Source organism: Macaca thibetana, chromosome 2 (assembly GCF_024542745.1).
Source record: "Macaca thibetana thibetana isolate TM-01 chromosome 2, ASM2454274v1, whole genome shotgun sequence".
Taxonomy (NCBI): domain Eukaryota; kingdom Metazoa; phylum Chordata; class Mammalia; order Primates; family Cercopithecidae; genus Macaca; species Macaca thibetana.
The window spans coordinates 2,239,835-2,265,099 of NC_065579.1; the positions used below are offsets into that span (position 1 = coordinate 2,239,835).

Consider the following 25,265-nt stretch of genomic DNA (forward strand, 5'->3'; position numbering starts at 1 on the left):
GTGTGTGTGTGTGTGTATGTAAATATATAAATAACCAGTCACAGTTATTAAAGTAAGAGTTTTAAAGTACTTTTGGAAAGATACATAAGAACTGTTAAATCTTTACCCCTATGGAGGTGAAATGGGTGTTGTGAGAGAGAGAGAGCCTATAAAGCTTTCACATCTTTTAAATTCTGAACTTTACCTATTCAAAATAAGCAAGCAAATAAAACTACAATGAGACAAATTTTTATGCAGATTGTAACACTAATGTAAATCTTGTAAAATTTCATGTAAATTAAGCTTTCATAAATTTTCCAATTTCAACACAGCAATTATGTTAGTGTATAACAGAAAAGCCTACCAAAACAAGCCTATGAATAAATGTATTTTATTTTTTCCTTATTATCTATTTAGTTTTACTATGGGTACAGCAGGACCTTAGCATTCATGAATTTAAGTTGTAAATTTAAGTCCAGGAGTGGTGGCTCATGCCTGCAATCGCAGCACTTTGGGAGGCTGAGGCGGGCAGATCACAAGGTGAGGAGTTCAAGACCAGCCTGGCCAACATGGTGAAACCCTGTCTCTACTAAAAATACAAAAATTAGCCAGGCACTGTGGTGCGTGTCTGTAATCCCAGCTACTTGGGAGGCTGAGGCAGGAGGATCAGCTGAATCCAGGAAGTGGAGGTTGCAGTGAGCCAAGATCGCACGCCACTGCACTCTAGCCTGGGCGACACAGCAAGACTCCGTCCCCACCACAAACAAAAAAAATTAAAGCTCATGATTTTTACTATTCAAGAACAATTCTGAGGCTACATGACCTGAAATTTATAATCTTGCCTAAGTACTTATTAACAGCACCACAAAACTAGCATTTAGCGGGTGAGCATTTACAACTCAACTTTATTTTCTAATCATTATCTTCTTTAGTACACAGCTCAGCAACTTAAATTGTCTATATTTGTAAATATTATTCCTGAAAGAAAGCCAAGAATTGTAGGAATTACAATTCCTATGTTATTTTAGAAGAGGTCTAAGAAAGACATAGTTCTATTTAAGAAAAGGTAAGTTTTGAATACATTCAAGAACCAAATGGCATAATTAGTTGTGGTTTCTTACAGTATTTCACGGGAGTAAGATTATATTCTGCAATGCTACTCATGAATTTGGAAATTGGCAGAGGTCTCAAGATATCTTTCTTATATTATTTCTTGCTTTAAAACACAGTCTCACAGAATTTTTGTACAAAATGAAAACAAAAGTCTCTCCAATGAAGCCAACAGTGTTTATTATTGGGTGCAGGCACAGAAAGCCTTTGCAAGGTATGAGACTCCAAGAACTAAGACAATTTTTAGGATCTCTGACCTTGATATTTAAGATGTAAGATTTCTACTGACTCAACAAGGCATAGAGGAAGCATTTCCGAATTTAAAGCAGACTATGTTCTATTTCTGGAAAAAAGTTATGCTGATTGCTGCACTGCTAAAAGAGGATTTGCCATCAACTGTAAGATCTAGCTAAATAGTTGGATCATGCTAAATATATGGATATAGCCACAGCAGTTATAAGCCCCAAAATCATAATTATAAATCTTGATTATAATTTAATACTACCACTTTTAAACTTCTACAAACAGGTAAATTAATATTTAATAAGGTCTAGAAATAGTTACAAAATAGGTATAAATCTGACTAATAAGAAAAGAGTAAGTTTATTACAGCAAAATCTTGACTTAAAATGAATTAACTAGTTATAATAAACATTTCTTTATTATCTCTAACTATTTTTGCTGGCTATCTTACTACTTTAAAAAGCTCCTAAAGAACTTCTAGGCTGGGCGCAGTGGCTCAAACCTGTAATCCCAGCACTTTGGGAGGCCGAGACGGGCGGATCACGAGGTCAGGAGATTGAGACCATCCTGGCTAACACAGTGAAACCCCGTCTCTACTAAAAAATACAAAAAACTAGCCGGGCAAGGTAGCGGGTGCCTGTAGTCCCAGCTACTCCGGAGGCTAAGGCAGGAGAATGGTGTAAACCCGCGAGGCGGAGCTTGCAGTGAGCTGAGATCCGGCCACTGCACTCCAGCCTGGGCGACAGAGCGAGACTCCGTCTCAAAAAAAAAAAAAAAAAAGAACCTCTAGACAATGATTTGAATTAAGCAGATCTCATAAATAAGCTATCTTGGGGGAGTTCTGAAATGACATTTTAATACCCTCCCCACAAAAGTAGAGACATTCAACAGCACATTATAGGCCTTAGAAGGGGTCCTCTAAGCTGGGACCATCCTTTGCAAAGAGGGCCTGTACTTAACTACTTTTGCTATATGCTGAGTATGCACCCATGAGTCACTAAAACGAATCAATTGCGCTGGGTGCAGTGGCTCACACCTGTCATCCCAAAGCTGTGGGAGGCTAGGGTGAGAAAATCGCTTGAGGCCAGGAGTTTAACATTTGCCTGGGCAACAGAGCTAGAACCCATCTCCACAAAAAAACAAAAACAAAAACAAAAAGCTAAGCTGAGTGCAGTGATCTGCGCCTGTAGTCCCAGCTACTAGCTGAGGTGGGCGACAGCTTGAGCCCAGGAGTCTGAGGCTCAGTGAGCTATGATCACATCGCTGCACTCAGCCTGGGTGACAGAGCAAGACCCTGTCTCTTAACAAAATCACTCAATCTACCTACCTACCTATATATAATCATTAAAAGCAAAGAGAAAAGACCAGTGTACTGCACCAATGCACGTAATTTAAGCAAGGAAAAAGAAAAGTGAAGCGTATTACCAGATATTTCCAAAAATTTTGGCATGAAGGAAGAAATTCATGACACCAAAAACACAAAATTTAGGTCCTCTTAGCTATCTACATCAACCACGACACTTTCAGTTTTCTCTTCGCTGGTATAGCTAAATGGCACATTGACTTAATATATACTTAATTTTGTTTTCAGCAACTAGTAGCTTTAGATAAATTTCTACTTGGCAGCAAGCATCACTTGCTTTTTTTTTTTTTTTTGAGTTGGAGTCTTGCTCTGTTGCCCAGGCTGGATTGCAATGGTGCGATTTTGGCTCACTGCAACCTCTGCCTCCTGGGTTCAAGCAATTCTCCTGCCTCAGCCTCCCAAGTAGCTGGGACTACAGGCGCCCGCCACCACACCAAGCTAATTTTTGTATTTTTAGTAGAGACAGGGTTTCACCATATTGGCCAGGCTGGTCTCTTGGCCAAGCTCATCTTGAACTCCTGATCTTGTGATCTGCTCACTTTGGCCTCCCAAAGTGTTGGGATTACAGGTGTGAGCCATTGTGCTTGGCCCATATTTTCTAGTTATATCAATGGTTACAAATCCATTTGAATAAAATTAAATGGCTGTGAAACACAATATAAAAAACAGCATAAAATCATTTTAGTAAAAGAAATTTATTTTTTCAGTTGTTCTGGTGATTATTTTTAATATATTAATTTAATATATATATACACACACACACACATTTTTAGACAGAGTCTCGCTCTGTCTCCCAGGCTGGAGTACAGTGGTGCAATCTCAGGTCACTGCAACCTTGGCCTCCCAAGTTCAAGCAATTCTCCTGCCTAAGCCTCCTGAGTAGCTGGGACTACAGGCATGCGCCTCCATGCTCAGGTAATTTTTGTATTTTTAGTAGAGACAGGGTTTTACCACGTTGGTGAGGCTCATCTTGACTCCTGACCTCAAGTGATCTACCTGCCTCAGCCTCCCAAAGTGCTGGGATTACAGGCATGAGCCACTGCATCCGGCCTAATTGTATATATTTAAGTTGCACAACTTAATGATTTTATGTGTGTATATATACACACACACACACACACACACACACAAACACTGTGAAATAATCACTACAGTCAACCTAATTAACACATCCATTACCTCACCTGGTTACCTTTTTTTTGGGTGGTGAGAACACTTAGGACCGACCCTCTTAGCAAATTTTTTTTTTTTTTTTTTTTTTTTAAATTTTTTGAGACGGAGTCTCGCTCTGTCGCCCAGGCTGGAGTGCAGTGGCTGGATCTCAGCTCACTGCAAGCTCCGCCTCCCGGGTTCACGCCATTCTCCTGCCTCAGCCTCCCGAGTAGCTGGGACTACAGGCGCCCGCCACCTCGCCCGGCTAGTTTTTTTTTTTGGTATGTTTTAGTAGAGATGGGGTTTCACCGTGTTAACCAGGATGGTCTCGATCTCCTGACCTCGTGATCCACCCGTCTCGGCCTCCCAAAGTGCTGGGATTACAGGCTTGAGCCACCGCGCCCGGCCAAATTTCAAGTACAGTACTATTACCTATAGTCACCATGCTTATATATCAGAGGTCCAGAACTCACTCATCTTGTATCATGGAAACTTTGTATCTCCTCACTTCCCCATGCTCCTAATCCCTGGTAACCACCATTCTTCTCTGGATGACTTCGACTACTTTAGATTTCACATAAAAATGTGATCATACAATTTTTGTCTTTCTGTGTCTGGCTTTTTTCAATGAGCACAATGCACTCCAGGACCATCCATGTTGTCAAAAATTAAAAGAGATTTAAAAGAACATCAATTATTTATGTTGCCCCACATTCAAGTGGTAAGAAACAGACATACCTGCGTTTACTGGGAATCACTCCAACCTCATCACTCTCACCGTCTGGTGTAACCTGCCTGGCTTGCCACCATTCATCATCAGAAGCATTAATAACATGGAGGATATCTCCAAATTTGAAGTTCAATCCCTGACTGGGAAGGCCACTGTCTTTAGTCTTGTCATAATCAAAAAGGGCTCTAGAGTCAGAAGAAAAAAAGTCCATAATTATTTGTTATAATGATATTAATCAACTTTTCATGGGGTTCTGAAAGTATATTTAATTTGGATAATTAAATATATCATAGTAGGCCAAATAACACCCAGTTCATTCTGCACTACATATAAGATGAGACAAAAAAGAAATAGTAAAATCAACTTGTTATGAAAATACTGTATTGTATTATCTGTGTCTTTCAATATCACAAGAAAAATTCTAAAAACGCTCTTGGCTTGTAATCCAATGGCAAGCTATATTGAATTCTAAAATAAAGACCAATCCAGAGAGTTTGAAATTAATAAACAAAAATTATTAAGACACACTCTTCTCTTTACTTTCATTAGATACATGTAGGAAAACAAATTCCCTGATAAATTAGATTTATTAGTTGTGGACTGTAAGACTAGATCAACATAGTGATTATTCTGCCAGTTAATTACTCCCTCCATTTGTTCACAATACTAGAGTTGATAGGGTTTTCAGAGTCAGTAACAATATGAACATTAATTACAGATGACTTCATCAGCTGCCAAATACTTTGGAAAAAGTAATAATTTAATATGGTAATTGCAAAGTTAAGAATATTTTAAAATTTGATAAAAAGAAAATATTGTGTCCTACCACTTGATTATGTACAATATTTAGATAAATCAAATTCTTAAGTCCAAATAAGCTCTCTCAAGAGTGTAAGAAAGAAAGGATCACAGCAATTACATTTATAACATAGTTTACTCATTCTTTTGTTCTAATTTGGCAACTGGAAATTAGGATGAAAATCATAATCTTTTTCACACTATCCAACATTTAAGAACCTCTCTCTTCAAGTAAAACTCAAGAGGGGTGGAATTACTTGACAGCTAAATAAACAAACTAGTAGTTAATGGTTTTTCAAATGAGTTCTTTCAAGTCTTTTCATGGGGCTAAAGGTGTTAGGGAAGCAGGGGGAATCGTAAGTAGGAAGGCTCACTTAAACCCACTTTCAAACACAGAGAAGATGAGGGGACAAATAAGCATAATATAAAATAGAAAATAAAGTGCCTTAAAAGGTAATACAAATGTCAAGACATTCAGAAAAGGAAAATATTAACTTCCTACATTATTATAAAAATTCACCTTTTGAATCACAAAATCTAACTGTATTATTGAACAACAAAGGAAATCACCCACAATCTCTACTTATGTTAGCAGTTTAACATTCTCTTTTAATATATTTGATTCATAAAAAAAGAAGCCCATGGAATACATGTGAGTTATTAATCATAACAGTGCAATGAACATCTGTTCACCTACTATCCAACCTAAGAGTACACACGAAACCTTCATCAGTAATTCACATTCACCTGCACATATTCCCTCTGTCCTGATTCCCCTGGAGCAAGAGTTCCCCACTATTAGATTTAACTATCATTCTTCATATGTTTGTTTCTTTGACTCACTCTTTTTTGGTCGGTTTGATCATATAACACGTGAGTGACTAAACAATATAATGTATGTTTTGCTTGTTTCAGAGCTTTATAAAGAGGTTACTGTAGGTAGTTTTTTGTAGCCTGTTTTTTTTTTTTTTTTGGCTTTTCAAATTAAAAATACATTGACTAAAAAACCCCACAAGACTCAGGTGTGGTGGTGTGTGCCTGCAGTCCCAGCTACTTGTGACGCTAAGGTGTGAGGATCCCTTAAGCCCAGGAGTCCAAGACAAGCTTGGCCAACAGAGCAAGACCCCATCTCAAAAAGAACCACAAGGCTTCTGATTAACTATAGCAGACTGCGTCTATTTCTTCTCCATCCTGACTGATTAAAATGACAATAAAATAAGAAAAATACAAGAGAGAGAAGAAAACAGGGGAAGAGAGATTTTAACACATTTTTGGATGATGCTAATTAAATTTAGCAGAATGAAAGAAGCTATAAATGGAGTGTCAGCAGACTGGGTTATAGAAACAAGTTTTATTCCACAAGAATCCTGGAGATGGTCATAAATCAGAAGTGTACACTAGTACCACGGTAGGCAGGGATAAGTCACTGCACTAAAAACAGAAGGTAGAAGCACTGTATGTAGCGCTGACACCACCCCACCAAAGTTCCTTTTCCCCAGACCCACAGAAGACTAGAGGCTGAGTCTCCAGAGAAACTGACTTTGAGGAGCTGTATCCTCTGAAACTTGGTGGAGAAGGGAAGATGGCTGGACTGAAATGGATGAAAATGAAATTCTAGCAACTTGGTTTATACTATTGGCAGGAGACAGGGGTTCTTCTCTAGAGATATTTAATTATACCAAAGAACAGAATGACGTGGGACAGCAGAGGAAATGTAAGAGCCAATTTATTCCTCCCTTTACCCCATTGTCTTCTAGTTAAATCCATTATCTTCATTTCTCTATTCATAAGAATGGAAAACAATGAAAGGAACACTGGCTATTTAAAGAATGCCTTATATAAAACACTACAGAAAAAAACCCCAAGAAAATAGGCTAGAAAAAAGGAATACAGAGAAAGCAAAGAATACAAAAAGCAGAAGAAAATCTCAGACACATGAGATTATGTCCACGAAAGAAATGGAAGATGAGTGAGCTCCTGGAAAATAAAACAGGGTATCATTCCCTCCCCCAACATTCCAAATTCTCTACTGGGGAGAAGGCAAGATAAGGTCATTTCGGACATGCTAAGACTCAAAAGGTACCTCCCACACATCTTTTCGCAGGAATTTACTGGAGGATGTGCTCTAGGAAGATTAATTCAGAAAGAAGAAAACATGGCATCTAGGAAACGTGACATCGTAGACACTCAAAGGGAACAGAATAATGGCAAAGGGAAGTCCCAGCTGAGAGCTATACAGCAAGTTTACAGAGGAATTAGTCTAGACTGGAGCATAAAGATGGGAAAAACCTGAACTATCAGACCATATGTGTGACTATGTTTTCGTAATGTGAAAAGCTCTACAGTGGTTACTGGAAGATACAGAAAGATAGTTAGTAATAAGTATATGAAAAATTGATCAAATAAAATGCAAGACAATTATTAAGCCCAGGAAAAATGAAGGGGTGCAGAAGAAAGGAGGCAGCTCATAGGGTTCCACTTGACTGAGTCATGACAGCTATTACATAGTCACATGACTCTAAATGCTATTAGTTTTATTAACAGAGATAGCTATGTTTGGGTGATGGTGATGAGACTGAATGAGTGGTTTGGTACTATGGAGAAAAGTTCTCATCTACCATGGTTTTAAGACTAACGTATAAAACTGGTAAAATAGAAGATAGCAGTATATGTATGTTATTTAGAAATATAGAGGCGAAGGCTTCATATTTAGAAGTAAGGAGATGAAGGAAGTTTGCTAGGAAAATGGAGGATGCTTGTTCCTGGAGAATGAAACTAGGGGTTGGTGCAAGTGACAGTTATTTTTCATTATAAGTCTTTTGATAATATATGATTTTAAAAAACAGAAGCTGGGTACAGTGGCTCATGCCTGTAATCCCAGCACTTTGGGAGGCCAAGGTGGGTGAGGCCCTTGAGTTCAGGAGTTCGAGACCAGCCTGGCCAACATGGTGAAATCCTATCTCTACTAAAAACACAAAAATTAGCTGGGTATGGTAGCACGTGCCTACAGTCCCAGCTACTTGGGGGGCTGAGGCAGGAGGATCGCTTGAACTCGGGAGGTTGAGGCTACAGTGAGCTGAGATTGTGCCACTGCACTCCAGCCTGGGTGACAAAGTGAGACCCTGTCTTAAAAAAGAAAGAAAGAAAAGAGAGCATTACTTCTCTAAAAATAATAAAAAGTGAAGATGACTCACTAAATGTACCGAAAATAAATATAACCTATTATGTCGTGATTTTTATGCCTTTGTAAATATTTAATCAAGTACAAACAAAAGGCAACACCTATTAATTATACTAAAATTAGGAAATGTAGATAAGCAAAAAAAAAGAAAAAGAAAATGTAAAAAAGAGAGTAGAAAAATCCATGTTCTATTTTCGATGTATCTGTATATATAATATACTTTTAATAAATTTGGAACACAAGAGTTTAATGAGTATTGTTAGAATTGGCAAAGGGAGAAAAAAATCTGATGATTTAAGATTCCCACATCATTGGTAGGGTTATAAGTAGCAAAGAACTTACAGCAAAAGACAAAACGAATAGAAAGAAGAAAGTGAGAAAAGTTTCCTTTCATGATGTATCAGAGTAAGATTATGTGAAGACAGTAAGTCATATCATATGTAAACAAGCACAGAGTACCTGTTTTTGTGTATAGATATACATGTGTATAGGATACAGGTTTACATATGTAACATCTCTCTCTCATCAGAAGGATAAATGAAACATATTAGGAATGGGTCCCCCAACAGAATCAGGAGGACTGAGATGATCGTTTATAAAGAATGGTTCAATTACTTACAGTGCTAATGTTATAATAACGTATAATAGAGTCATCAGTTAAAGTTCTACCAGAAGTATACAGAATACAAATAAATTCGGATTTCTGTTGTAAGTCTTATAAGCCAGCGAAATGAAAAAAAAAACACCCCAGTTTATATACTAATATCACCTATTTATTAGACCTATGTTGCCATTTAACCTTTATATTATAGGAAAATAACATATTTGCCTTCTCCCAAGTGTTTAAAAAAAATGCATGTAGAAATTTTCTGGATATGTATTATTTACTGAGGCTATTCACATTTTAAATTATAATTTACATATGCTTCCTTTGCTACTATGGAAATTGCCAAGGTAATTAAATGTTACTTGAACGGAAAATATATTAGAAAAGGATATAGGTTAAATCTAAGTGTTAGATATGATATTATCAACCTTGTGGCAACTACTAACACATCAATCTGAAAACAATTTCTGGTCCACAGAATTTTTTCCTTTATCATATCATTATTACTCAAGGATAACATAACTTTCATTAAAAAAAGTATTAATTCAACAATATTCCAATTCTTGAAAGACACACTGTCAGAGAATCAATAATAAAAAACAACACTGATTTGCAATATATTTTCTTATGGTAAAACTAAATAAGTTATAGTGAAAAATATAAAACAATTTACATTCATAACTAAGAGTTGCCATAATTAGAAGTAAAAAAATTTACCTGACATAGAGGGATCGCTTCTGGCTAGTTCGAAGAGAACCTGACCCTGAACTAATACTACTATTCATCATCTGCTCCCGTAAATCATGTATTTTAGCTTCAAAACGACTGTATTCTGATGGAAGAAAAAGAGAAATAAATTGATGTATTTTCAAAAAATAAGTTATTTGAAGATAACATGTTATATAGGTAAACTGTCCTATAACTGATTAAATGTGGTTAGAACCTTAAAATAGTAATATGCATAAGATTTTGCCCAACACACAAATTTCAAAAAAAAATTATTAATAACCTAAATGTGCCACAATTTAGAATTGGCTGAGTTAGAATTTTTCTACATGCTCTTTTAAAGTTTATACCACATTTAGTCAATTAAATGACAATTTCCACGCAGCAGACAGCAGTAATCTTATTACTGTTGAATTTAAGTGTAAATTTTAAAAATCAGGATTTATTCTAATTTTTATATTAAGGAAGAAACCTATAATAATAATTAATACACTAGAAGCTTTGATTATTGACTTTTTCCCCTTGAGACGATCAGTTCATTTTACATACTTCAATATGGAACTTGTGCAGGGTCAACACTAAAGGGAAAAATATGCCTTAAACAAGTGATAAAATTTATTTTAACTCATTTTATAATTTATAAATTGTCAAAATTCAAAAGACACAAAAGCAATCTGAAGTAACATTCACGAATATTTTTATTAAAAATATTTTTATACCAAAATATGATTTTGAAAATGAACTATTTAAAGCTACATATTAAAAACTACTAAATCTATTAATAACAAAAGTTTAAGCACTTTTTAAAAAATACTGCAGTTACATGGTTATAAACACGTATCTTTTTTTCCCCTCTATTTACAACAAACAAATCGCAGACAACTAGGTCATTTCCAATTTGAGTTTCAAGCCTGTCTTACAGCAAACAACTTCTCTGGGAGTTTGTATAGGTTAAGATGACAGAGTAAGAGTAAGCATGTTTATCGTTGAGTTAGTCTTCCTTTCACCATCATCATCAACCTTTTTTTTTTTTTTTTTTTTTTGAGACGGAGTCTCGCTCTGTCGCCGGGCTGGAGTGCAGTGGCCAGACCTCAGCTCACTGCAAGCTCCGCCTCCCAGGTTCCCCCCATTCTCCTGCCTCAGCCTCCCGAGTAGCTGGGACCACAGGCGCCCGCCACCTCGCCCGGCTAGTTTTTTGTATTTTTAGTAGAGACGGGGTTTCACCGTATTAGCCAGGATGGTCTCGATCTCCTGACCTCGTGATCTGCCCGTCTCGGCCTCCCAAAGTGCTGGGATTACAGGCTTGAGCCACCGCGCCTGGCCCATCATCATCAACTTTATTTTATGGATAATAAGCTCAATTGAAGAAATAATTCATCAAAAAGCTTAGAAACATTTAAAGTTCCACATTAATATCTAACAAAATATTTTACTATCCTTTCAAAATTATAATAAAACACTTAAAAAAAAACATAAATAGCCTTAATAGAATGTATCCATCATAATTTAATAATTATCAATCCATGGCAAGTTGTCTTTAGTACATGTAGACACAGCTAAACCACAAATTGATGAATGGAGATAATAAAAATATATCATGAATTTATACTGGTTTTTCTAATGAAAAATTAGGATCACTGGGTTTATACTCAATCTCTTCTATTTTAGCGTTGTATCTGCTTTCTTGGATATGAGTAATTCTGGTTCTCAAGATACTGGAGACAGCAGAACAAAAGTACCGGCATAATGACTTACTTGTTTTATCCAATATGACATTTACAACAGTGAATTACACCACCAACACTACCACCATGATATGATTACCGTAAACAGTTAACTATTTCCTGTAGCTTTTAATCCTTAGGCCATAGCTAGAGATGTATGGTTGAATTATTGTTTTCTTTTTTTATTTTCAGAGACAGGGTCCTGCTCTGTTGCCCAGGCTGGACTGCAGTGGTACAATCACAGTTCACTGCAGCCTTGAGCTCCTGGGCTCAAGCAATCCTGCCTCAGCCTTCCGAGTGGCTGAGACCATAGTGCGCACCAACATGCTTGGCTAACTTTTTAAAAATTATTTTTGGTAGAGATGGCATCTTGCTATGCTGGCCAGGCTGCTCTTGAACTCCTGGCCTCAAGCAATCCTCTCGCTCTGGCCTCTCACAGCTCTGGGATCACAGGTGCGAGCCTCTGTACCTGGCCAATTACCATTTCAAAATTACTTGGAATAGTTCCTCCCTGAGTATTACTGTTGCCAAGTGGACACACATTTAGATTCATTTGTGCTTTATTTTCAACTTCAATTTGCCTTTTAAAATTTTCATTGTTTTTTTTTTTGAGACGGAGTCTTGCTCTGTCGCCCAGGCTGGAGTGCGGTGGCTGGATCTCGGCTCACTGCAAGCTCCGCCTCCTGGGTTCACGCCATTCTCCTGCCTCAGCCTCCCGAGTAGCTGGGACTACAGGCGCCGCCACCTCGCCCGGCTAATTTTTTGTATTTTTTTTTTTAGTAGAGACGGGGTTTCACCTTGTTAGCCAAGGATGGTCTTGATCCCCTGACCTCGTGATCCGCCCGTCTTGGCCTCCCAAAGTGCTGGGATTACAGGCGTGAGCCACCGCGCCCGGCCTATTGATTTTATAAGTAGGTAAAATAACTCCACAGTCAAATCTATAAAACACAGGTATTTAAAAGTCCAGTTTCTATCCCTTTTTCTCATCCTATTCTGTCCTGATCCTTGCATGTAAACATGTAAACAATATAAAGATACACACAAACATGCAAATACATTTACATTTATTCCATATTTTTATATCTGTATATATGTGTGTATATATACACACATACATACATTTCTCTTTTTTCTTTTTCAGAGGGAGTCTTGCTCTGTCTCCAAGTTGCAGTGCAGTGGCACGACCTCGGCTCACCGCAACCTCTGCCTCCCGGGTTCAAGCGATTCTTCTGCCTCAGCCTCCCGAGGAGCTGGGACTATAGACACACGTCACCACGCCCAGCTAATTTTTGTATTTTTAGTAGAGACGGGGTTTCAGCATGTCGGCCAGGATGGTCTCGAACTCCTGACCTCGTGATCCGCCTGCCTTGGCCTCCCAAAGTGCTGAGATTACCCACTGCGCCCAGCCAACATTTCTCTTCTTTCCTCAACAGTAGAATACACATTTCTCTGCTTTGCTTTTTTCACTTAACAGTAAGTATATCCAGGGCCAGGCGCAGTGGCTCAAGCCTGTAATCCCAGCACTTTGGGAGGCTGAGATGGGCGGATCACGAGGTCAGGAGATCGAGACCATCCTGGCTAATACGGTGAAACACCGTCTCTACTAAAAAAAATGCAAAAAACTAGCCGGGCGAGGTGGCGGGCGCCTGTAGTCCCAGCTACTCAGGAGGCTGAGGCAGGAGAATGGCATGAACCCGGGAGGCGGAGCTTGCAGTGAGCTGAGATCGCGCCACTGCACTCCAGCCTGGGCGACAGAGCGAGACTCCGTCTCAAAAAAAAAAAAAAAAAAAAAAAAAAAATAGTAAGTATATCCAGAAGATAACTGCACAGTATATAAAGATGTCATCCATGCTTTTTTTTTTTTTTTTTTTTTTTTTTAAATACAGCTATATGCAGTCCTTTGTTTTTAACGTTTACTTCTTTGTTGTACGTATGACTCATATACTTCACAGGGTTAAATTCTGCTTTATTAGCAAGCCTGAAAATTGTCTGTTTTCATGAATTAACTTTTGATGTGACAGAAATTGTTTGTTCTCAGTTCTATTCTTATCATCCTGTCTTATTTATTCAAGCTTTTAACATAAATAAACCAGTAGCAGATTGTATTTTCCAAAGATGCCCGCATCCCATGCTCTTGTACACTGTGACCTTGCCATTTCCCCATCAGAGGCGGAATCTAATTCCCCTCTCCTGGAATCTGGGCTAGTGCTTTGGGTCATTTGTATGACAAAAAATGTGAAAGTAATCCCGTGTGACTTTCAAGGTCGGATCAGAAGAGGCCATGAAGCTTTTGCCTGGTTCTTCTGTAATGCTCGTTCAGTGGAAGCCAGGTACCACGTAACAAGACTGTTCTAAAACCACCACACTGCAGAGGTCACATGATGGTACTCCGAGCCCAAACTTCCAGCCAGTACCACCAACGCATAAGACAAGGGGAGCAAAGCCAAACTGGGCCCTCCAAAGCAGCTCATTCGCCACCCAAGTCCCACTAAGTGACCTCAGTTGATGCCAGAAGGAAAACAAGAACCATCCAGCCAGAATCCTGCCTGAATTCCTAACCTACAAAATCTATTAAAAGGCTGTTTTAATCTATTAAGCTTGGGGTAGTATCTTATGAAGCAATAGTAACCGGAGCACAGTCTTACTATATGGTTTGTTCTTTTAAGTGTGTGTGTAAAAATTCAGACTCACGCCGGGCGCGGTGGCTCACGCCTGTAATCCCAGCACTTTGGGAGGCCGAGGCGGGCGGATCACAAGGTCAGGAGATCGAGACCACGGTGAAACCCCGTCTCTACTAAAAATACAAAAAATTAGCCGGGCGCGGTTGTGGGCGCCTGTAGTCCCAGCTACTCGGGAGGCTGAGGCAGGAGAATGGCGTGAACCCGGGAGGCGGAGCTTGCAGTGAGCCGAGATCGCGCCACTGCACTCCAGCCTGGGCGACAGAGCGAGATCCGTCTCAAAAAAAAAAAAAAAAAAAAAAATTCAGACTCACTTGTCCTTCTGTTCTAATGGCAAGCTTTGGTTTGGCTTTTGTCTTTTGGTCTCCTCCTACAAGCAATCTTCCCAGATCTGATTGCAAATACTATACTTTTATATGCAGTTAAATACTTTAAAACAATTAGGAAGCTTATTCTGTTTTCATATTATCTGCAAATTCTTCCCTCATTTTGTAATAACTGTACCTTATCAAAATTGTCAGAGTATATAGCTTTTTCATATTATACACCCTCTTCCTTATAATCATCTTCATTAATGCTAACACCAGTCCTTATGTCAGTATCCCTCCTCCTATCATTTTGGATGTCTGAAGATTGTTCTCTCTCCCCAGGAAGTGTTTATACGAACACTATAACTCTAATTATTTGTTGATACATTTGATTCCACTCTTTATATGTGAAAGTCTGTTTGATTCAGCTTCTTTCTTTATTGAGTATATTCACTCCACTGTCTTCTATAAACTAAGAACAACAGAATTTTCTTTCTTTTTTTGATGGGGGAGGGAAGTGGAATTCCAGATTTTTTTTCCTTTAAATTCTAATCATTTTATTATGGCATTTTGATAAGTAGTTTGAAATAACTTTTTTAATTTTAGAAAAGATTTCTTGCTTGGGCATTTTCTAGCATTGTTTTTGGATTTCTTCCTAGGAGACTCCTATTACAAGCATGTTGAATATTCTTTGCCTACCTTCTATATCTGTCACTTTCAATTATTTTCTTTCTTTCTTCTTACTAATATCTTTTTAAAGACTAAAGCAATCACCAACTGTTTTTCCTGAACCATTTGATAGCAATTTGCCTCCTTGATGTCTCATCACCCATGAATACTTCAGTGTGTATTTCCTACAGATATTTTCCTATATAACTACAAAACCATCAAAATCAAAGTAACATTGATACATTACTACCATTTAATGCTCGGAACCCTATGAAGAGCCACCAATAATGTTCTTTATAGCAAAAGGATCCAATTCAAAATCATTTGCTGCATTTAGGTGTTGTATCTTTTTAGACTCTGAGTCACAGCAGTTTCTCAGTGTTTTCTTGACTTTGTGATATTAATACTGTTGGAGATTACAAGTCAACTGTTTTGTAGAATCTCTCTCAATTTGGGTTTGCCTGAAGTTTCCACACAATTAGATTGAGGTTATCCAACTTTGGCAGGAATATCACAGATGTTATGTTCTACCCGACATACCTGTATCAGGTGGTACACCATTTTGATTTGTCCCATTACCAATGTTATTAACTTTATCACTTGATTAAAGTTGTGTCTGTCAGGTTTCTCTACTGTAAAGCTACTTTTCCCTTTTGCAAATAAATTACTGAAACTGCGTACAATTCTCCATTCTCATCAAACTTTCAATCAATTCATTTATTTATATGAGTAAAAACTCATTATTTCCTACTTTATTCAGTGGGTTATAATACGCCATTATTACCACGAAATGAACGCTGAAGTTGTTCCTGATTTGGCCAGTGAGGGTCCCTTGAAGTTAGATTCTGTGTCCATTTGACATGTCTCCAATATTCCTTGAGTCTTGTTTTCTGGCAAAGGATATTACAGAACAATCTAGCATTTCCTTTGCCTGACATCTGGGGAACCTGCCATTTGTCAAAAAAGCCTTAGTAATTTCAGTGGGGAATAATATTTGCAAGGCAAGATCTGGGTGCCAGGTGCTCACTGCTATTGGGGTGGCACTAGGCTCAGGCCCTCTCAGTGGGCAGAGCCAGGGAAAATTACATACACACAGATACATACTCACTGATATAGATAATTGTGCTTACATCTGTATCAGTGGAAAACCATCCCTTCAAACCAATTTCTTCAATTCTAATGCAGTATTACAGGATTCATATTTAAGTTTTCTTCCTTTCCATATTTGTAACTCTTCTCAACAGTGAAAATTATGAATAACAATAACCTAATATATTAATTTGGTCAATCTCAATTTGAACAACCATCTACTTCCCTGACTGGGCTCTGAGCATTCCCTCAGAGCACAGACTGGGCTCTGTGCTTTCCTCACCAGCCCTCGGGCTCTCACTCCTGAACCAAGGCACTACCCTGCATGGAAGCCACCCTCATGGGTAAGTCCAATGAGCCACCAGAGCTCTCCGAAACCTCTCCAGACCTGAGGTGTAGATTAAACCATTTTTCTCTGCTCTACCTAATGGCTTTAGGACTAAACTGATCAAATTGTAGAAAGAGAAGGTCTATTTTTGCTTTAAAAATTTTTCTTCTTTTTCACCTTCTTGGTTTAAGGAAAGATGTCTCTTCTAGTTAAATTTAGTTTTTAAGACCGTGTCTCTATTTCTACTAATTTTCTGAGTTCTATCAACTTATTGATGTTGCTCTTCCACATATTCTATCATTTTTCTTTAACTTGTTTTGAAATATTAATTTTAGTGGACACTAGCGCCATAAACTGTCTTTCTGGTACAGCTTTACTGTCTGTGGAGATACTACACTAATCCTTATTTTCATTTTCAAATAGGCTTCCATGGGATTCGATTGTTGCTCATTTTTATATGAAATTAGTTTTCCTCAACTTTTACAGAGGACTTACGAGTCAAGACAGGTTTTCTCACTTCACAGCTCTAGAACTCTCCATTTTCTTTCTTTCAAGTGTTTAAAGACATGATCTCAGATACTGTGAGACTGCCTGAAACTTCACTTACCCCCATTAATCTGAACCTTCTATTTCCTTTGGCTCTATTATCCCTATCCTGTTCAATTTGGATTTTATTCCCAGCAGTTCTTCCTTAGTGTGGGGCTTTAAATGGAAAGGGAGCTATAGTTGGTTAACTGTGTTGTAGGGCCTAGACTGCTCGTGGCCCCTTCATAACTTACTGGAGATTCTTTGCACTCAACATGCAGATTGTATAAAAACTCTTACAGTTCACTCGGTGTTCTCAAATTAACCTACTGCATTTTGTCGTGAGTACTGGTTAACACTGGACTTCTCCTGTTACATCCCCTTACACAGATGCTGATATCAGATGGTTTTGTAGCTGTTAATACCTTGTTTACATCAGCTTATATTTGGGGTTCATAGGATATCTTTCATCTTTTTGCCTAGTTTTATTGTAGATTTTAAACAAATTTTGGTTTGGCTTTCCTAATTTTTTTGAGGGAGAGGAGGAGTTCTGGGCGATTCAGCTTTAAATCTACCTCTTTTTGTTTTTTCTTTCTTTTTTTGAGAGGGAGTCTCGGTCTGTTGTCCAGGCTGGAGTGCAGTGGCACGATCTTGGCTCACTGCAATCTCCCCCTCTGGGGTTCAAGCTACTTTCCTGCCTCAGCCTCCTGAGTAGCTGGGACTACAGGCGCGCCCCACCACGCCCGGCTAGTTTTTGTGTTTTTAGTAGAGACGGGGGTTTCCCCATGTTGACCAGGTTGGTCTCGAACTCCTGACCTTTTGAGTCGTCCACCTTGGCCTCCCAAAGTACTGAGATTTATAGGTGTGAGCCACTGCGTCCAGCCCTCTTTTTGTATTTTCTATTAGTCCCACTGGTTTATGTTTCTATTATTTTACTTCCTAGAAGACAACTAGGAAGTGATGACTTTTCAATATTTATTACCTTTGTTTTTAATTTTACTATTTTAAATGTAACTTATTTGTACTTCTGTATAATTTTATTTTTAATAAAGGCTATGTTTTAGTTTGGAAAATTTCTGAAAATTTAACTGGCTCTCCCAAGCCAGTTCGCTGTCGCGCCTGAAACGAGAGACTTCTGTGCTTCCTTAGCCCTGAGTTCCTCGTTTCCCTTCACGCTTTGCTTGCTAATTCCTTACTACTTTAGAAGCTCTGCGATGCGTTTTAAATAAGATGCGTATCACGTCTCATGCGGCGCTATCAGCTTTAGCAATTTCGCTGATCTGATTAACAGAAGTCCTAGTGATTTAAAATAGTCTACATTTTAGAGATTTAAAAGCTTTCTGTAAAAAGAACACATTACTTTTTACAGTGACGCAGAAAATATCCTTTCTTAATGAGTAACTAGGCTACTACAAAGCAGTTAACATAGTCTCAGATATTAAAAACTTAAGACACTGAAGAGCTAAGTCAATTCCTGATAATTTCTTAAATTTGTGACTTATTTCTTTCACTGTATTCAGATCTTCATATTCACAGTTTTTGCTTAGTCTTCCCACCTACCCCACCTTACTCTGTTGCTCAGGCCAGAGTAGAGTGGTCAATTTTGGCTCACTACAGCTTCCGCCCCTTGGGTTCAAGCGATTCTTGTGCCTCAGCCTCCTCAGTAGCTGAAATTACAGTTGTGCACCACCATGCCTGTTTAATTTTTTTGTTAGTAGAGACAGAGTTTCATCAAGTTGGCCAGGCTGGTCTTGAACTCCTGGTTAAAAGGGATCTGCCTGCTTTGGCCTCCCAAAGTGCTAGGATTACAGGCGTGACCCACTGCGCCTGGCCAAGTCTTTGCCTTACTCTTGACAATTCCTCACAGCCACCTTTCTATATGTTCAAAACATACTTCAGCATTTTAAAGTTACTTTTCCTTTAAACCTTCTATTTCATTTACCTAGTTAAGATTCTAACTTTTTCCTTTTGTTTCAATCAATTGATACTTTTAGTCCTATCAATCTCCACATTTTACCCATTCTGTGTATATTTTCTTTTTTTTTTTTTGAGACGGAGTCTCGCTCTGTCGTCTGGGCTGGAGTGCAGTGGCCGGATCTCAGCTCACTGCAAGCTCCGCCTCCTGGGTTTACGTCATTCTCCTGTCTCAGCCTCCCGAGTAGCTGGGACTACAGGCGCCCGCCACCTCGCCTGGCTAGTTTTTTTGTATTTTTTAGTAGAGACAGGGTTTCACTGTGTTAGCCAGGATGGTCTCGATCTCCTGACCTCGTGATCCGCCCGTCTCGGCCTCCCAAAGTGCTGGGATTACAGGCGTGAGCCACCGCGCCCGGCTCTGTGTATATTTTCTTAAACAGTCCCACCAATATATATTTTTTCTTTATCCTTTTTTTTTTTTTTTTTTAAGGTTTTTTTGGAGACAGGGTCTTGCTCTGTCATCCAGGCTGGAGTGCAGTGGCATGATCATGGCTCATAGTAGCTTTGACCTCCTGGGCTCAAGCAATCTTCCTACCTTAGCCTCTCAAGTAGCTGAGCCTACAGGCATGCATCACTATGCCCAGCTCATTTTAAAAATTATTTGCAGCAACAGGGTGTCCTATGTTACCCAGGGGATCTTGAACTCTTAAGCTCAAGTGATCCTCTTGTCTCAGCCTCCCAAAGTGCTAACCACCACACCTATTTTCTTAAGTTTTTATTTTGACAGAAGAGTTTCATCCCTTTTTTCAGTTGTCATTTACATTCCTCTCCTAGAAATTACATCAAAACTCAGCAAAGCTGTAATTTTACATAAGAGATTTTCTCCATTCAACATCTTAAAAATTCCTGTATCAAACCTATTTCTTGTCATGAAACATATTAGGAAGTATCTGAACTGCTGGCTACAAGTTAGTATGTGTGCGCTTATACAAGGAGAGATATTTAAAAGCTGATTTTTTCATTTGATCTCCCCTTTCAAATTTTAACCTTTGTTTTCACCTCCACACTAGAAGTAAAAAGGTGGAGGAAAGTGAAGAAGGGGTATGGGGGAAATTGGACTTCCTCAATCTCTTAACATGCAATCCCTATAAAGGAAAACATTCATTTATGACTATAATAAAATAGATTAAACACAGATATTAAACCCAAGAGAAACAACTCTCAAGAGGATGGATACTACAAATTGGCCTACAGAAGAAAAAGGAAAACGATTTTTAAGAAGGCAAGTTAGTTGTTTTAAGTACAATAGCTCTCTGGTATACTCGGAGGATTAGTTCTAGAACCCCACGTATACCAAAACCCATGCATATTCAAGTCTAACAGGAGGCCTTGTGGAATCCGATAGGCATATGGTATTTTTCTATCCCAGTTTGGTTGAACAGCACGTGCATAAGTAGACACTCACAGTTCAAACCTGTGTTGTTCAAGGGTCAGCTGTAGCACAGGTGTGTAGAAAAATACAGCAAGGAAAGTGGGAAAGCAGGAGACTGAAGGGTCAACTTAGCACAGGTGTGTAGAAAAATACAGCAAGGAAAGTGGGAAAGCAGGAGACTGAAAAAAAATTTAAGGACGTATCTTCTACGAAAATCATAAGAAATGACAAATGCCTGCAAATAAATGCCACTAGTCCACTGCAATCTCCCCCGATTATCTCTACCTCTTCTCCCTTTGGTTGGTATAAGAAGTAATAATGAAAATAAAGTCAGGACACTGGGTGTTAGAAATCTACCTCTGTAACTCAAGATTTTAATCAAAGCTTTGAAGCGCAGAAAAGTTAAGTGACTATGGCCTAACCTTTCTAGACTTCAGTCACTTGCAAAAATAGGGATTATAACACCAAACAGTTTTTTTCTTGTGAAAATAAACTACATCACAAATATAAGACCTAACCTAGGGGAAAGAGAAAGTAAGTTTAACTTATATATTGAGTTTAATTCTTTCTGCTTTATTTCTTTTATGGTATTATTACGATGTAATTAATGATTTCTGAACAAAAGATTGACATATAAGCTCTGAAAGTTGGCCTAACACTCTTGAGGAACAATAAGATTAAATATTTGAGGTTAGAGACTCCAAGAGTTCAGCTGTAGTTGAAAGAGTGAGAACAGGGTATGGAGACCCACCAAGAACCCCAGAGTTGCCACAGAGATTATTTTAAGCTGAAGATATCTGAGATTCAACAGATGCAGAAAACAAGCCTTCCTGGAGTTCCTCTAAACTGACCAAAAGGTGCAGCTTCTGAGAAATGCTGTTCCCATAAATACCCTCTCTGAGGGGTCTGATGGCCCCGAAGAATGGAAAGACCCCTCATACCAGTTCAGACGAACGTTACCACAAATTTTATCCCCCATCTCTTGTCCTAAAAACCTGTCTTTCCTAAAGAAATGTCTGTGTTTTTCCAATAAAAGCTGTTTCTCCCTCCTTCCTTTTCCCTACTAGATTAGGTATACAAGTTTTTAACTTTATCCACAAGCTAGCTACAGTATTTCTTTTGTTGCCTCTTGCATCCATATACAAGAAACTTTTTTTTTCATGTTAATCTGTTTTTTTCTGTCAGTTTAATTCGCAGGCCCCGTTATTGAACATACAAGGGTGGAGGAAAAGGTTTTTCTTCCCTTAAAAGGAACTAGAAGAAATCTTAACCATTTAACAGCTGTGTAACCAGCAAATTACTTAGTCTCTTTATGGTGTAGCTTATTCAACTGTTACATAAAATGGGGATAACAGTGCTTACTTAGAGGATTATCTTGGGAATTAAGAGTTAATAAACATAACATGGTTCGTACCATGCATGGCATACAGTTTTACCATTATATTCTATCACAAGAGATTCTTTTTTTTTTTTTTTTTTTTGAGACAGTGTCTCACTCTGTCACCCGGGCTGGAATGCAGTGGCGCGATCTCGGCTCACTGCAAGCTCGGCCTCCCGGGTTCACGCCATTCTCCCACCTCAGCCTCCCGTGTAGCTGGGACTACAGGCACCCGCCAGTATGCCTGGCTAATTTTGCTTTTGTATTTTTAGTAGAGACGGGGTTTCCCTGTGTTAGCCAGGATGGTCTCAATCTCCTGACATTGTGATCCGCCCGCCTCTGCCTCCCAAAGTGCTGGGATTACAGGCGTGAGCCACTGTGCCCGGCCAAGAGATTCTTAAACTATAGACTAGGAAGTATTTGATAAAATTTTATAACTTTGGGATATGGAGTCCAAAACAAGTACAGTATTATATTTCCAGTTCCCATGTTTCTTTATTTTTATTTTGAGACGGGGTCTCACTCTGTCGCTGAGGCTCGAGAGTGCAGTGGTGAGATCACAGCAATCCTCTTGCCTCACCTGGGACTACAGGTGTGCACTACCATGCATGGCTAATTAAAAAACTTTAAAAAAACTTTTAGTAGAGATGAGATCTTGCCATGTCCAGGCTGGTCTCGAACTCCTGGGCTCAAGTAATCTTCCCACCTAGGCCTCCCAAAGTGCTGGGATTAGAGGCATGAGCCACCACGTCCAGCTAATTTCTGATAACGATTCTACAAAAAGATTAACAGTAAAGGCCCCCCTCAAAGTGAATTATTCCTTGCCTTTGGAATTAATAAAACTGACAGGAGTTAGAAGATAATGTTCCTTCATATGTCTTGTAGAGATTATTTTTCCTCATAATTAGAATCCAAGTCAAGAAAGTTCAAAGTATATAAGCTCAAAAACCCATAATAGTACTTTTTTGGAAGACTAGTAAGGCAAGCCATAGATCCTAAAAGATAAAAAACTTAATTCTACCAAAAGCTTACCTTTATCTCTTTGTCTGTCTGTATGTATGTAAGATTATCAATAAGGTAGAGAATCCCAAGCCTTTAGGAAAGATACTAACTGCAAGATGATGATTATCAGAGTGTGAGGTGACTCCTTTTGTACTTCTTAAAATAGCGAGCTCACTGAGAAAGAAAATTTGACTCTTCAACTTCTATCTTCGGCCCTCATAGTAGTTATGCTTTGATAATCTAAAATATGTTTTTTTCTTTAAAATGTGCTGTACAACAAAAATACATCTGTTAAAAATATATAATATTAAAACAAAATATGAAGCCATAGTATCAATGATTAATAAGCAGACATAGGTAAGCAGCAATACAGCAATGAGGACAGGTAAATTTTTAAAGTACCCAAAACATACTTTAAAATTTTAACTCTCCTATCTTTGGTCGTCTGTTATTCTTCACCTACGATGTCATTTTTTCTCTCTGCCCATCTAAATCCTATCCATTCTTAGGTTCCCAGTTATGCCTCGATCCCACTCTATGGTATCTTTTATCAGCCAGGCAATATAATCTCCCTCCTTTTAAAGTTCTAAGGCAATGCCTGTCTTCTGTGCTCTGCTGGTACTTACTTTGCCTTCATTAGGCAAAAGTACCATAGCCGTGGTAAAAGAATACAGCATACATCACTTCACCAGACTCATCAAGATATTCTCAGTGAAAACTATCTGGACTTTGAAGGCAACAGATCTGGGTATGAATCTTAGCTACTGCTAACTTTGTTATCTAAGTCTACTTCATCCTCTGTAAATAGGGATATTGCTACGTATTTTATAAGAATACAGCAAGCCTTAAATAATAGACACCTAAATAAACATGTAACTATAAACTGTGTAACTGTTATAAAGTAAAAATATCAGTGCTATGAGAAGGAACTAGCTGATACCGTTTGGCTCTGTCCCCACGCAAATCTCATCTTGAATTGCAGTTCCCATAATCCCCACATGTGGTGGGAGGATCACGGTGGGAAGTAATTCAATCATGAGGGTGGTTCCCCCCCATGCTATTCTTGTGACGGTAAGTTCTCATGAGATCTGATGGTTTGATAGGGGCTTCCCCTTTCACTTGGCTCTTACTCTCCTCTCTCCTGCTGCCTTGTGAAGAAGGACATGTTTGCTTTCCGTTCTGCCATGGTTATAAGTTTCTTGACGTCTCTCCAGCCCTTTGAAACTGTGAGTCAATTAAACCTCTTTCCTTTATAAATTACCCAGTCTCGGGTACATCCTTATAGAAGCATGAGAATGGGACAGAAAAACTAGCCATCAAAAGAACAGGGGAAAAATATTCTAAGAAAGAAGAGAACGAGCAGAGAATTAGGAAATAATCTGGTACAGCCAAGGGTCTGAAAAAAGGCCTGTATGGTTAGAGCTTAAGGAGCAAAGGAAAGAGTGGAAGGCATGAAGTAAAATCGTATGTGCTGTGCTGTGTACAATTACAAAGAAACTTGCAGGCCTACTAAAGGATTTGGGTTTTATTAAGAGTAAAATGGATATTGTTTTAAATGGGGAATAATTCAACCCAATTTTTGTATTTAAAATGATCCTTTTGGCTGAGAAATAGGGAATGTATTGGAGAAAATTAAGAAAGAAGTGAGGAGACATGTTAGAGGATTTTACAGTAATTCAGGTAAGGGATGATGGTGGCTCTGGCTAGGCTAGTGGCTGTGACTGAGAGGTTGTGAATGGGGAGGGAGTCAAGTATGATTCCTGAGCTTCTGGTTTAAGCACGAATGGAGGTGCCATTTATTGAGCTAGTAAAAAAAGTTAAATTTCATAAACGTTAAATTTGAAACACATTGAGAAATACAGCTAAAGAAATCAAATAGGACATGTAAGTGTGGTGTTCAGATGTCTGGAAATAAGACACATATGTGAGAGTAATCAACATAAGAGTAACCCTTGAAACATAGATGTATCTACTAAATAGGTGCTATTTAAATAATCAAAGAATGCAAATTCTCCTTGATACAAAAATGGCTTCATCTATACTAGAATAGGTGAAAGTATTGAATAAAACTAAATAAAAAGAGTACCATCTAGAAAGGCTCATACAAAAGAAAAGTGCAGAAATCACAAAAAGAAGCAAAAAAGAAAGAATAAAGAAGGAAAGACCAAACAATACAAGCACAGTAAAAGATAGTGAGAGGGAAATTCCTGGGCCCATTCAATAACTAACCTAGGATAAGAGTAGCCCACCCTTGCTAACTATCAGTGGAAAGTGTATCTAGTATAGGGGTAAATTAAACTTAAGAGCCACTAACTATAAAAATGGTAAA

The 25,265-nt window shown here is 38.4% G+C and overlaps 1 protein-coding gene across 29 annotated transcripts in view; it reads right to left on the reverse strand.

Annotated features, from left to right (window-relative positions):
* The window catches only part of DLG1 (discs large MAGUK scaffold protein 1), a 282,292-nt gene that overhangs the window by 40,331 nt on the left and 216,696 nt on the right, over nt 1–25,265 (reverse strand). For all 29 annotated transcript variants that reach the window (XM_050779129.1, XM_050779120.1, XM_050779109.1 and 26 more), the window contains 2 exons: nt 9,881–9,995; nt 4,586–4,762 (listed from right to left, as the gene is read on the reverse strand). In XM_050779129.1, the coding sequence (XP_050635086.1) occupies nt 4,586–4,762; nt 9,881–9,995 (292 nt within the window). The remainder of the gene's footprint in view (nt 1–4,585; nt 4,763–9,880; nt 9,996–25,265) is intronic.